The sequence below is a fragment of the Rhineura floridana genome, chromosome 1 (genome assembly GCF_030035675.1).
Source record: "Rhineura floridana isolate rRhiFlo1 chromosome 1, rRhiFlo1.hap2, whole genome shotgun sequence".
Taxonomy (NCBI): domain Eukaryota; kingdom Metazoa; phylum Chordata; class Lepidosauria; order Squamata; family Rhineuridae; genus Rhineura; species Rhineura floridana.
Genome location: NC_084480.1, coordinates 124894879 through 124909721, shown reverse-complemented (window position 1 = coordinate 124909721; position 14843 = coordinate 124894879). Strand labels below are relative to the sequence as shown.

At 38.0% G+C, this 14843-nt stretch overlaps 1 protein-coding gene across 5 annotated transcripts in view; it reads right to left on the bottom strand.

Annotated features, from left to right (window-relative positions):
• IFT74 (intraflagellar transport 74) overlaps positions 1 to 14843 on the bottom strand; it is a 92507-nt gene that overhangs the window by 25581 nt on the left and 52083 nt on the right. For all 5 annotated transcript variants that reach the window (XM_061631299.1, XM_061631277.1, XM_061631288.1 and 2 more), the window contains exons 13-16: positions 14029 to 14108; positions 6699 to 6752; positions 3555 to 3652; positions 1114 to 1240 (exon numbers count right to left, since the gene is read on the bottom strand). In XM_061631299.1, coding sequence (XP_061487283.1) covers positions 1114 to 1240; positions 3555 to 3652; positions 6699 to 6752; positions 14029 to 14108 — 359 coding nt within the window. The remainder of the gene's footprint in view (positions 1 to 1113; positions 1241 to 3554; positions 3653 to 6698; positions 6753 to 14028; positions 14109 to 14843) is intronic.

Genomic DNA, 14843 nt, shown 5'->3' with positions numbered 1-14843 from the left:
GTTGTTTAACTCTTGAGGATCCAAGGAGGACTTTTTCAAGATGGGCTTTATTACTGCCTCCTTGAGGGCTGATGGCAATGCACCCTCTTCCAAGGATGCATTTACCACTGCCTTGATCCTTTCGTTCAGCCTCTCTTTGCAACTCATAATGAGCCATGATGGGCAAGGGTCCAATAGACAGGTGGTTGGCTTCACAGTAGAGAGCACCTGGTCCACTTCCTCAGAAATTTCTTAGACATGTGAACCAATTTGTTTTTGAGCTGCTCTTCCACAGCATCTTTGTACCCAGTTGGGACAGTGGGGGCACAGTGATGCTACAAATTAGGATTGAGCCTGGATACTGCATTCAAATTGCACAAATTGAGATTCACAAGCTAACCTCATCATATAGTATAGTATAGTGTAGTATAGTATAGTATAGTATAGTATAGTATAGTATAGTATAGTAGTATGTTGGTCTGATTTCCAGAGGGGTGGGTCAATGAAGCTGGATTTAAGCTAAGTAAGCCATGGTTTAGTGTTATGTTCTACCATAGCCATTATGTGCTCAAATATCAGGATTTATAACATTACTGAACAAATCTCTTTGGATAATATCAGTACTCTTGAATGCATCAAATGAAGTTTGTCTTCTGTAGCAGCTGGGAAACTCTGGAGAGCTGCTGCTGGCCAGTGTCAAGATACTGAGCCACACAGAGCAACGGTCTGACTAGGTGTAAGCCAGTTTCCAGTGCTCCCAACCTATAGCTGTTCTCTAGGTAGCCCTGCTTTCTGATGTCAGGCAGGTAGCTCCTGGAGAAAGGGGTTTTTTTTCCTGTAACGGCACACAAATAATAGAATCCTCCCAGAGTTTGCCTGGGACCAACTTGTTATCCTTAGGCATCAAACATCTGTCCTGTTCTTTTGGACTTTTAGTGGTATGTAAGATATTGTAATGGCTTTTATCTGCTGACTTTACACTATCCCTTTATCTGCTGATTTGATGTTTGAACTTGTTCACTGAACTGTATTTTACTGCTTTTTATTCTTGTAAGCTGCATTAAGGCCATTTTTGCAGTGGGAAGAGGGACAGAATTTTGTAAGTAAATGCACTGCACAGCTTGCTGGCCTTACCTGTTCCCAGATTTTTAGCAGTACTCTGTGATTTCTGCATTTCACTTGATTTGAAAGTGAGATCTTCCTGCATGATTTTCAGCTCTTGATTTGTTACAGAAGATATCTGCTTCATGCGATTTACATTCTGTGTAATCAAAGAATAATAGAACATGACACTTTATAAATGTACTGTTATGACTGATGACTGAACAAGCTGGAATTTTTCCATAGTATTTAATTTAGCCTCAGCAAATTATCTTAGTAAAAATATTTTAATTGTTTGGAGATTACATGTACAAAGGAGATAATTGTAATTTTACTTACCACCCATCTCACCTACCACCGGAGAAGGTGAGAGGTCTGTGCAATTTGGGAGAGTTCGAGAACAGTATTTGTCCCCAGAAAAATGTTTCCTACCCAATATGCTATGGAAGACCTTATTTTCCAAAGCTAATATATCCCAAGGAAAACTCATTCCCAAATTGCTAATGTGACAATCAGATCCTGGTTATATAAGCAGGACCGACCAGTGTAAATGAAGTTGTTTTTACTGCAGCATGCAGCATTAAAAAGTGAAAATGTCTGGTCCTTCATTAAGCAGCCTTGAGTGACAGAAGCTGAATCCATGAAAGTTGTACACAACATGCCATTCAAACGTTAAAATGTCATTTTTTAAAAAAAACACAGGAAACGGAACAATGAACATCTCTTAATAAGAACCAAGCTTGGGGCATTATTCAACTAAATAACTGTGAGTGGAACAACTTCTGTTTGTACAACTGGGTTTTACCCCCCTCCTGCCCCTACACCATCCCAAAACTGCTCCAGAGGGTTGGGAGAACTCACAGAACAAATTTAGGGGGCATGCAGGGGAGGAGAGAGGGAGAACATTCCTTGGTGTAAGGTGAAATCCTTGCACTGATGGGACGTTTGCCTTTGAATACAACCCATAGTTCATGTAGCCACTGACGGCATAACAAAATTAAAAGAATAGTTAAAACTTTAACTGACTGTCTTTCTAAAGGGAAAAAACGAGGGATTTGATGCACCAGGCAAAGTTAGAATATAGGGAGTTAAATGAAAAGTGAGTGATTCAAGGTGTAGCTTGATCTGTGATGTTTTAAAGCAAGAAATAACGTAAATAATTACCACTATCTAGTTTTAGTGCCATATGTCATCAAGTAAACTATGAAATGTTTTTCTTCTTTTCATGGCCATAGGAGGTTAATAGTGTAATTAAAGACTGAGATGTCAGTGGGAGAAACAAAGCTGGCGCTGTTTGTGAAGGAAGGCACAATTAGGGGGAAGCATAAAGAAAAAAGACCAGTGTAGATGCAATAATGGCTCTCTTAACTGTGTTTAAAAAACAGGAACCAAACTTGGGAATCCTTCCTGGAACAGATTTTTTCTCTTCTGCCGTACCCAGTTAAGTTGTTTATTGGCATCAACATTAACTAAAGTTATGGTTAACCAGGTTATGATTAACTCTTAAATGGTTAAAAGTTATGGTTAACTCTTAACTAGGATCTGAAACTATGATTTTGGAATAAGACAAGATGGAATTTGTTCCAAGGAGAGAAGGCTGAAATGAAGGTAGGGAGCATACATTTCCAAAGCTGGCTTTTCACTTGTTAACTGAGGTTGACAGGAAGTCTGTGTTATCTCTGCACTGGCCAGAAGAATAAAAGGGGGTGGGGAGCTAGTATGTTCCAGTCTTTGAAAGTAAGGAGCACCCCAATGCCCTTCTCTTCCTCAAATGTTTATGTCATGCTTTATGCTTTTACAAATGTTTAAATAATTCAAATACTCCTTAGATGCCAAGTGACTAATAAATTGAATAGATAATAACCCCTTGTAGCTAAACCACTGCAACTTTCAGCTTGATTTGCTTTCTGAAGAAATGTGCAGTAATAAAAAAGAAACTAAATATATTATTGCCAAATGTCTTGATTATTAGAATAACTGTGGTCGGTATCTCTTCAACTTTATTTAAAATTAAGTAATAATTGTGTATTTTTATGAAAAAGGGATAAAGAACTTTATCCTAGACACATTTACACAGCAGTAAAATCATAGTGAATTCTATACCAATAAAAATAACGTCATCAGATGCTACCCCCGCAGTATGTGAAACTCTGGAATTAGTAAATCTTTCACTCTGTAATTTGCTTTTTGTCTGTCCTCTTTTCCTTCAATGTATATTTACCTGCAAGACAGGTTATCCTTTCTCTTTGATAGCCTTGCAAAGATGGAAAACAGATTTAACACTCTTGGACTTGAAATGTGTTCCTGTGAAATATCTGGTTATTTGTTATGTGGTTCAGTTATATTCTGTTTTCATTTGTATTTGTCTACATAAAAATCAATAAAAATGAAAGGGAAAAAACAAACAAACCTCACAGCAAATTCAGTCAGACTTCTAAGCAGGTGTGCTTAGGATTGGAGCCAAAGCCGCTTACCCTGCTTGAATGCTCTAAAATTGTCACAATATTGGCCTCTATTTGTACTTTCCGTTCCAATTCCTGGTTTTTCGTCTCTTCAAAAGATTCAAGAAAGTCTAAAGATTGAAAAACAAGATAAGTGAGTCTGTTGTTTATAAAAGGAACAGCAGAAATGTCTTGAAATATTACTTATAGCTATAAGGATTCTGAATTTAAAAGCAATTTTTTTAAGATATAACTTTACCAAGAAATTTTAACTGTAAAAATATATAGAATATGAGCCATTTTGCTGCATTTTATTGCTTTTAATGTCTTTAAAAATCTATGTAGTGATCTAGCAATGTTAGTGTAGCAAATCATTCAATGTGCACGTGATGATACATGTGTACGTCCTCTTTCTTGTTCTCTTCTATGCATCATGAAGTGTTCTGCACTTGCAAAGAAATACTCCTGTGGGATACTGATGTCACCAACTTGAAGTTCCTCCAGCCTTGCAACTGCTCTGTCTCAATGAGTGGCTGCGCTACTGATGCTAGGAGAGCAACAGTGCGACTCTGTCCCTCCTCAAGCGCCACTTTTGTAGAACTCCGTAAGAGCCCTGCAGAACTCTTAACTTATAAACTGCTTTGAGCACACAACAAGCTAATAAAGCACTACAAAGATGTACTAAATGCCTTCCTTATCAAGTTCTCCTTTGGGAATAATCTCCTGATGTAGTTATAATCTACAGATATGCTGTTACATGAAAGCAGTTTAAGAAGAATGCATGGAAGTTAATGTTTGCTATAATTTGATTTTCACAATCTTTTCAATTGTCTGTATTAACATTTTTAGACACATAATGAAATATTTTATTTATTTTCAGTTTACCACAATTAATTCTGTTGGTACAAACATTGAATACAGCCTAAGAGCCAGAAGGAATGCTCTGACTGATAATTTGAACGCCCCCAATAGTAACCAATTATCACTCTATACATTGTTGAAAGCTAATGACCATGTGGGGAAACATCTTCAGATAAGGTTGCTTAATTAAGACTTGTGCTCATGCAAGGTGACTGAAAGCTATTAACGCAAATGAAATGTGTTTTGCCTGAAGATGCTTTTGACAGTGCATGGAGACAGTATATACAGACTTCCGGGAAGGGTGACTTAGCCTGTGCCTGCTTTTGAGACGGGCTCCTGCCTCAAAAGAAGCTTATTCAGATATATCAGTCAGTTTTTTCTTTTTTTTTTGACTGATTAAACTTCTCCCGGGTAGGGAGAAACGAAGAGATTAACCTCAAAGCCTATTTTTGTTGGGACGACCAGATCTCATTAATTTATGGGACGAGGTCCAGCCGACGAAGGTGGGACGGATTTTCAACAGCAAGCTCTATCTGTTAAAGCGAACGTTCATCTTATCTTCTAAGAGAGAACGCACTAACAGGCAAGCACCCTTCTTTCTATATTTTTCTTTTACTTGACTTAAATTGTTGCTGTTTAAAAGAGATTTGCCAGATTGATCGGTTTTTGACATCTCACTGGGGAGCCGTAACTTCTCTCTGCTACGCACTAATTAATAGCTTATCTCTGTTTTTGTTGCAAAAAGCTGTCCTGGATTTGCATTCTAAAGATACACACAGAAGAGGGATTTCTATTCCAGATTTTTATTTTGAAAAATATTATACTGTTTTGAGACTACTCTCTTTTTGGTCTATTTTATTTTGACGAATCTGTTTCTTGACGATTGCCATTAATTGCTTCGATCCTGGGAACTGCATTTTGTTTACTTAACTATTGGAGAGATAAGGCTGTCTGCTCTGTTTATACTGTGATGTCACCAAGTTTGGAGTATTAACCCAATTGTTGCTGAAATAAGAAGTGGTTTTCCTATATTTTTCTTTTAAAATGGCAATTAAGAAAGTGGCTGAGAATCTGGAAATAACTATGTTTCAGAGAATAATGAATGAGATTGAGATAACGAAAATTGAATTGAGTAAAATGAAGCAGGAGATTAAAGATATAAGGGTCCCTGTGAGAGAGGTGACCCTGGAAGGGGTCCCTGTGAGAGAGGAGACCCCGGAGATTGGAATAGGGGTCCCTGTGAGAGAGGAGACCCTGGAGACTGGAATAGGGGTCCCTGTGAGAGAGGAGATCCCGGAGATTGGAACAAACGTGGAACAGGAACAAGATTTGGAGTCTATGGACTTTAGAAATAAAATCTATTGTTTGGAACTCAATGTTATCTCTGAAGAAATTAATGAAGACTCTAGAGATAAAGTTATCAATGGCATGGATTATCTTCTGGACTGGAATGATGTGATGGAGCCCAATATAGAGAAAATCTATGGAATTAACTGCAGCCATGTGACAATGGAAAAACTTTTAAGAGATGACCCAGTGTATTTTGAAAAAAAGAACAGAGATATGATTTTACAGCAGTATTTCAGCAACTTATTCAGAATGGATGGCAAGAAAATATTTGGGATAGAGGTAATTCCCATCAGACTCTTATTATATGACTATGGCTTTGACAGCAAGATTATTATGGAATACTGATAATGGAAGATTGGATATTGAAATTACTGGACTTAACAAGACTACTGAAGATGGAAGATGGAAAATGGAACTAATAGAGATAATAGAACAATGGCTACTGAAATTACTGAACCTAACAGATTCTGATGTGATGGATTAATTGAAATGTTTATTTTGACTATGGTTATGACAATAAGATTATCATAATTAGTAATGAGATGGATTAATCGATATGCTTATCTGGAAAAAAAAAATTGATAGATATATTTCTTAAAGAATTGAAACCTCTCTTTGACTTTTTGTGGAAAGAATAAAGTAATGTTTATGAGATTTGATGATTAAGTAAGATAACTACTGGAGGAAAGTGATTTTATAATATGACTTAAGAGACAGGATTGCTATATATTATAGACTTATAACTGATTTGATCTTTGACAAATGGGAAGTCAATATTTTACTCTTTATTTATTTTTTTTTTTTTCTTCTTTTCTTTTTTTCTTTTTGTTTAACTATTTTTGATTTTGTTTTTTGTCTTTGAATGTTTTATGATTTTGTCTTGTATGTTTTATGAAAATCTGAATAAAAATTATTGAAAAAAAAAAAAAAAAAAAAAAAAGAGACAGTATATACAAAGCTACTTACTGTCCATGCTTTCTTCTCTCTTCTTCAACTCCTTGTATTTCAGATTTTTCTCTCCTACAAAAAAATCCCATTTTAAATTAAAAGTTAATAATTTAAGGCTGCGTTCTTCTACTCATTTATGTGGAAATAAGCCTAATTAAACTCAACAGAATTTACTGCACAAGCTGCCTCTGCTTGATTTCCCGATTCTCCCCTTCTACTAACCGCTGCTCATATCACATCTCAAGCTTATCCTGAGGGTCCTCTGACTCTCAGGAGAGGCTTTTGGGAGGCACAGGGGCTGCAGTGAATAGGTGGTATGGGAAATGTCTTGTGGGCATATCCTTGCAATAGCACTGTATGTGATCCACTCCTACACCTTGGAAACTTTTTCTGTGCCTTTTTTCTTTGTCTTGTTTCAGTGGATCTTGTTCAGCATGGAGCTGACAAATATCCAGGTATGGAAATCTGATTTAAAGCAGATATTCAGTGTTTGAATACGGGGATATTTTGTATACTTTAACATGTATTTTAATATGTTTTATCATTTCTGATTGTTGTTACCCATATGGATGAAGGAAGTAAAGCAGATTCAATATTTTATTTATTTATTAGATTTACATATCAGCCTTCATCCCAGTAGGAGCCCAGGGGTAGAGTAAGCCCAGGCATCTACTAGAATAAATAATTGTAGTAGATGCCTGAGTTTTATAAGCTAAACATTTGAAATAAGCTAAATATAGACATATTTAGAGTCAAGAATTCCAACATCTTCTCCCCCCCCACACATACTATATCGACATCCCTTCAGCTTTCCTTCACATATCTAGCATATACAAATTATAAACATTTGCACTGGCCTCAAGGGACCATGATTTTCCTTGAACTTCCTTGCAGCTGTGATTCTGTTCCTGGCTGACTCTCCCTTTCATGACACAGGAAAGCTTTGCAGAAATGAACTGAAACAGTCTAGTCCACTTTGCAGAGGATTATGAATATATCCCTAGATTAGTTTAAATATCAAGATAATATTTCATCTTTCAACAGGACAAACTAAATTCAACAGCACTAACTCTGGAAAAAAATCAGGGTATAAAACAGACAGGATGACTCTAGGTAATGAAAAGTGGCCTACGTGCATTAAAAATTTAAGAGCCCTGCTAGATAAGACAAAGGAACCATCTTGTCCACTGTGCCGACAGTGGCCGTCCAAATGGCTCAGTGAAGCTTTGTAGAAGCAGGGTATGAGGGGAATAGCCCCCCTTTGTGGACTTCTGTAGCATTTCCCTGGCATCTGGTTTTCAGAGCCTCTGAAGATTCTACTTAGTCATCATGGTTAATAACATACACGCTTGGTAGTGGAGTATACACCTGAGATTTGTCTTATGTGTGCCTTTTGGAATGAGCTTCCAATGAACATCAGGCAAGCACCTACTATATTTATAAACATTTAGATGTCTGTGTGATGCCCCTGTATATATATTACTGTAAACATGGTAAGTGAGGGTTTATTAGAGTATATGTGGTAAGCAGACTGAGTGAGAGGGGCGAGTACATGGGCTGGAAGGCTGGAGAATGTTATATTATGATTGGTTGAGCGTTTGAGTGTCTGAAGGTATAAATGAGAGGATGACAGAGCTCTGGGGAGTTCTGTTGGTGGGAGTTCTAAGGGAGGTTGGAGTTGGTTTTGTGGGTTGGACTGGATTAGGCTGATAGTGAGGCAGGTTATTGATGACTAGAGACATAAAGAGAAATGCATCTGATGAAACCATACGCTTGTTAACTATACCTTTAAGTAATCTTGTTATTCCTGTGTATATAAATAAATATTTCTTGGTTTACCTAACGCCTGATCCTTGGCTGGGTTTACACAGACCAGAAGGGTGGGCAGGGCATATACCAAGGATGGGAAACAGTATCAATGGTGGCAGCGGTGAAGAGATAGTGTAACATCATCAGGAATCCAGAGTAACCCAGGGCTGTATTCTTTATAGGCACAAAGATACAGGGGGGTTGTGGCCTGCAAGTGCACCCAGACACAAAGTAGCAATAAGCCAGGAGGAGACTAAGGCACAGTCTCAAGGCAATATTGTTTTACAGGGAGGTCTGGTGCTGCTGCCTAGCAGTGGGATCTTCAGAGATCTTTGCTAGAGCCGGTGAGAGAACCATTTTGAGAGCAGGACCCTCAGGTGGGACCGTGACAAGGCGGTGACTACAGGCGGGATCCTAGCAGGTGGCGCCTGAGGTGGGATCCTGACAGGAAGGGTCCTGACAGTCTGCTTGAAACTCACCTATTCACCCTGGCTTTCTATGATGGGTAATCCAGATACATTGATGTGTTAATTTAATCAACTGAACTTTGTGATGCATTTTGTATTTCTTCATTTGGTCCACTAAAGAATACAGTCTGCATGTGCAATTTTTCCCTTAGAAAACTGCGAAATGCAGGAATACCCCGCATTAACGTACGCAATGGGTCCAGAATGAGTACAGAAACCGAAAATGTACTTAAAGTGAAGCACTACCTTTTTTCACTTGCGCCACCACTGTGCCACCTCTCCTTCACGCGGAGCCTCAAAGCCCTGCGCTAAAGTCTCTGCTGCTGCGCTGCCAGGCCTCTCAGCTGATCGCGATCGTGCCTCCCAGCTGATTCACGGTCGCGTGGTCGCACCTCTTTCCACCCCCCATGCACCGAAAGAACAGGCCACAACCAAAGGTTAAGTGTCTGTTCTTGCGAACTGAGTGTACGTAAACAGGGGAATGGTGCTACTGTAAGTATGTCCGTACTTGCGAGTGTCCTTAAAGTGAAGGTCCGTATAGCAGGGTATTCCTGTATAGTTGGAAAACACCTGTTGCAAGATATACACATGTACAGGCTCATGTCCCATGCCATATAAAAAGCGGCTTATAAATCTTTCTTCATGATGAAGGCTTGCTGTTTGAGATATGTTAATCCAAAGCACTGGCGTGTGTATAAATAGTTGCACAGTTCTTTGCGTCTACTCTTAGTGGTTTTCCTCTCGTCTGCAACCCCCCCCCCATCTCATAACATTTGAAAAAATTTTTAACGGTACTACTATAGATTTACATAAGATGTGGATACTGAAGTGCTCATTGTTGTTGTTGTTATGTGCCTTCAAGTTGATTACAACTTATGGCTACCATATGAATCAGAGACCTCCAAGAGCATCTGTCATGAACTACCCTGTTCAGACCTGTAAGTTCAGGTCTGTGGCTTCCTTTATGGAATCAATCCATCTCTTGTTTGGCCTTCCTCTTTTTCTACTCCCTTCTGGTTTTCCCAGCATTATGGTCTTTTCTAGTGAATCATGTCTTCTCATGATGTGTCCAAAGGAGATAATCTCAGTTCATCGTTTTAGCTTCTAGTGATAATTCTGGTTCAATTTGTTCTAACATCAAATTATTTGTCTTTTTCGCTGTCCATGACATGCGCAAAGCTCTCCTCCAACACCACATTTCAAATGCGTTGATTTTTCTCTTACCCGCTTTTTTCCACTGTCCAACTTTCACATCCATACATAGAGATCAGGAATACCATAGTCTGAATGATCCTGACTTTAGTGTTCAGTGATACATCTTTGAATTTGAGGACCTTTTCTAGTTCTGTCATAGCTGCCCTCCCCAGTCCTAGCCTGCTTCTGATTTCTTGACTATTGTCTCCATTTTGGTTAATGAGTGTGCCAAGTATTGACAATCCTTAACAAGTTCAATGTCCTCGTTGTCAATGTTAAAGTTACATAAATCTTCTGTTGTCATTACTTTAGTCTTCTTGACGTTCATCTGTAGTCCTGCTTTTGTGCTTTCCTCTTTAACTTTCATCAGCATTCGCTTCAAATCATTACTGGTTTCTACTAAGAGTATGGTATCGACTGCATATCTTAAATTACTGATATTTCTCCCTCCAATTTTTACACCTCCTTCATCTTGGTCCAATCCCATTTTCCATATATGTTCTGCGTATAGATTAAACATGTAGGGTGATAAAATACACCCCTGTCTCACACCCTTTCCAATGGGGAACCAATCGGTTTCTCCATATTCTGTCCTTACAGTAGCCTCTTGTGCAGAGTATAGGTTGCACATCAGGACAATCAGAGGCTGTGGCACCCCCATTCCTTTTAAAGCATTCCATAGTTTTTCATGATCTACACAATCAAAGGCTTTGCTGTAATCTATAACGCACAAGACGATTTCCTTCTGAATTTCCTTGGTCCATTCCATTGTCCAATGTATGTTTGCAATATGATCTCTGGTACCTCTTCCCTTTCTAAATCCAGCTTGGACGTCTGGCATTTCTTGCTCCATATATGGTGAGAGCCTTTGTTTTAGAATCTTGAGCGTTACTTTACTTGCATGAGATATTAAGGCAACAGTTCAATAATTATTGCATTCCCTGGGATCTCCTTTCTTTGGAATTGGGATGTATATTGAATGCTTCCAGTCTATGGGCCATTGTTTTGTTTTCCATATTTGTTGACAGATTTTTGTCAAAATTTGGACAGATTCAGTCTCAGTAGCTTGTAGCAACTCTATTGGTATGCCATCTGTTCCTGGTGATTTGTTTCTCCCAAGTATTTTAAGAGCAGCTTTCACCTCACATTCTAATATTTCTGGTTCTTCATCATATGGTTCCTCCGTGAATGAATCTCTCATCCTTGCATATCAAGTTCTTCAGTGTATTGCTTCCATCTTCCTTTTATTTCATCTCGGTCAGTCAATGTGTTCCCCTGTTGAATATTCAACATCCCTACTCTTGATTTAAATTTCCCTTTCATTTCTCTAATCTTTTGGAATAGGGCTCTTGTTCTACCCTTTTTGTTGTCCTCTTCTATTTCTATACAATAACCACTGTAATAGTTCTCTTTGTCCCTACATAGTAGCTGTATTGTTGCATTTAGGGTTCAAACCGTGTTTCTATCTCCTTTTGCTTTTGCTTTCCTTCTCTCTTTAACCATTTGAAGAGTTTCTTCAGTCATCCATTAATGTCTTTCTCTCTTTTTCACTAGAGGTATTGTCTTTTTTCATTCTTCCCTGATAATGTCTCTGACTTCACTACATAGTTCTTCTGGTTCTCTGTCATTAGTTCAAAGAAATGTCCACATTTCCCTGAATTACTGGGAACTACGATTTACCAAAAAGAAGGATATATAAAGTATACTAAGGAAAATAATGGAACCATTACATACCAAGATGAAAACAACCATGTACAGTTTTTTAAAAACCCAGGAAATATAAAAGATATATTAGAGAGTTCAATAAGGTACAGAAAAGGGCAGCCAAAATGATCAAGGGGTTGGATCAATTCCCCTATGAGGAAATGTTATAATATTTGGGGCTTTAGGGGAAAAAGTTTAAAAAGTTTCATTTGGGGAAAAAAGGCAAGTAAGGGGGGCATGATTGAGGTGGTATAAAATTATACATGGTGTAGAGAAAGTGGATAGGGAAAAGTTTTTCTTTTCTCATAATGCTAGAACTTGGGGCCATTCAATTATGCTGAATGTTGAAAGATTCAGGACAGACTTTTTCACACAGCACATAGTTAAACAATGCAATTTGCTCCCAGAAGATGTAGCAGTGGCCACCAACTTGGATGGCTTTAAAAGAGAATTAGACAAATTCATGGAGAATAAGGCTATCCTTTGAAGCAACTGTGTTCCTGCCTTTGATTGGTAGGGACAGTCAAACCCAGTTTGAGGGTTCTCCCTCCACTGTAGTAGGCAGTATGACTCTGAAAACCTAGGGGTAGAAGGATCTGGCAATTTCAGTTCTCTCGGTTTCTTATTTTTCCAAACTTAAACTCAGTTCTCGACATTTGTACAGAAAATGATTTTAAAAAAATCCTCTTGAAAATTGTTCAGCATTTTTGTGTTAATTTCTCCTTATGAACACATTTTTGAATGCCATTTTGACTAATGTACACGTTTTTGCAAGCACTTTCTCCTAATATAATGCTGTAGGTTATTTTCACTAATATATTCATTTCGTGCACACTTTCCCCTAATATATGCATATTTATAAACATTGTTTGGTTGGAGAACTGCATTGCAAAATTTGGATAAGGGTGAATTTGATACATTTGGCTTTAAATGAGAACTGAACCAAACTTCTCCCCCATCCCTATGAATAACAATTGCTGAGACTCACAAGAGCACTCTTCCACTTAGGTCCTGCTTGGGCTTCCCACAGGCATAGGGTTGGATATTGTGAGAACAGGATGCTGCACTAGATGAGCCTTGGACTTGATCCAGCAGGGTTCTTCTTAAAACCATTCTGAAAATATCCATACTTCCATATAGATTTAGGACAAATTTTGGAGGTTACATAGGAAGTATCTACTTTTTATTACTCTTGTCATAATGAACGAAACAGACTCATGTGAAAGCTGATATGCTCTTTTTGCGAAGCTATCAACAAAGCAATCAATTTTTTACCATCTATAGTCATCCAAATGATACAAGAAAATAATGCAAAAGTAATATGAAAAGAAAAAAGGATAAAAGCAGAATGATGGCTTTTGAAAATTGAAAATGAGAAGACCAAAATAAAGCAGTGATTGCAATATTAAGTTGGCAACCTAGAAAGAAAAGAAACTTTTTAAAAGTTCCTTAACAGAGTAATGATTAGCAGGAACTAAGAATAAGCTAGACAATGGCCCCCTTGGTTATATTCAGGTTAAAGCACTTATGATTGTCTATATCACCAACAATTTTTCTCATGATGTTATTTGTGATATTAGGGCATAAACGTACCCAGAAAAGTATACATTCATATATACTGTAAATGGTCTTGCACACATACATGCATCTAGAAACCTGCCACTCTAGCGAAGAGGCGAACTGTATGTAAGCAAAAAGGATACTCCTATTTTTTTAGTCTTTCTGCATGATCTCAAAAACATACAACAACTATTTCTGAGTCACTGAAAGCCGGGTTCTTGGGAAGAATATATACTACACAAAATAAACAAATATGTGCATGTTTGTTCAATTTGCAAAATTAATTTTGATCACAGAATTTGAGCTTCCTGCAGGCAAGACTTGGTAAAGGTATCAGTCTATTTTTGGTACAGAGTATACATTGCCCTGCCTAGGAAAGACTTTTATCTGTATACCTTCACTCACTTTTCTCAAACCCTGAGGTCCTTTCAAGACAAGAAATCTTCCTGCCAAAAACAGATTTTTGTTGTGAACCCACCTTTTATATCTACCTTCAATCCACAGATCCTAAATGAATGGAAAAAGCATTGATCCATTTATGAATCAGATCTACTGCATGCAAGGAAAACTAAATAACATTTGAAAACCAGGTTATTAAGTCCTGTCAGTTTTACCTTGCTGCTCTTCTAGATCCATGTCCAGCTGTCGTATTCCTTCATTAAGTTGGTTGATTTTTTCTTTTATGTCTGTCAGCCTAAAACCATGCAAAAATGGATGATGAAAACTAAAAATGTACAACATTTAGTAGGCTTTTCTTTTCTGAAGGGAAATAGCAAAGTAAAGTAGATGTATGATTTAACTAATTAACAAACATACAACTCCAACTTGTCCTAGCTTCCTACTCTAACATTTCTTAGCTTCTTAGCAATCTAGAACTTCTTAGCATTCTAACACTGACTTTATCTATTTAACTTTAGATGGAATGGACCGTTGGTCTCACCCGAAAGGTGGTTTCCCCAGGTATCATGCCATCAGGCGGGTATTAACACCACCTAGTGTCCAAAGGCAGCATTGCATGGGAGTAAAGACTTCTTACAATCCTTCCATTGTGATCCCAGTCCATTCTGGATGACTCGCATTCAGTATCCGTAATCAACTCGGAAACAAAATTAGTTAGAAGGAGCAGCACAAACAACTAAAAACTCTACTTGACTTCCAATTAAACAGGAATATTATTTATTTATTTATTTATTATTTGATTTATATCCCGCCCTTCCTCCCAGTAGGAATCAGCAGGAGAATCTCCCAGCAGGAGAATATGAGAAAGTAGGCTTAGCCACAGTGAGAAAAATAATTTTGAATGATTTAGAACAGATAAACATATGCAGATTGCACCCCCTCAAACAGGATAGAAAGCCCCCCAATCAGAGAGGGCCCTTTTATCATCATCATCTGTCCTGCCCAGAGTGTGAGACACAAGACGGAGGCG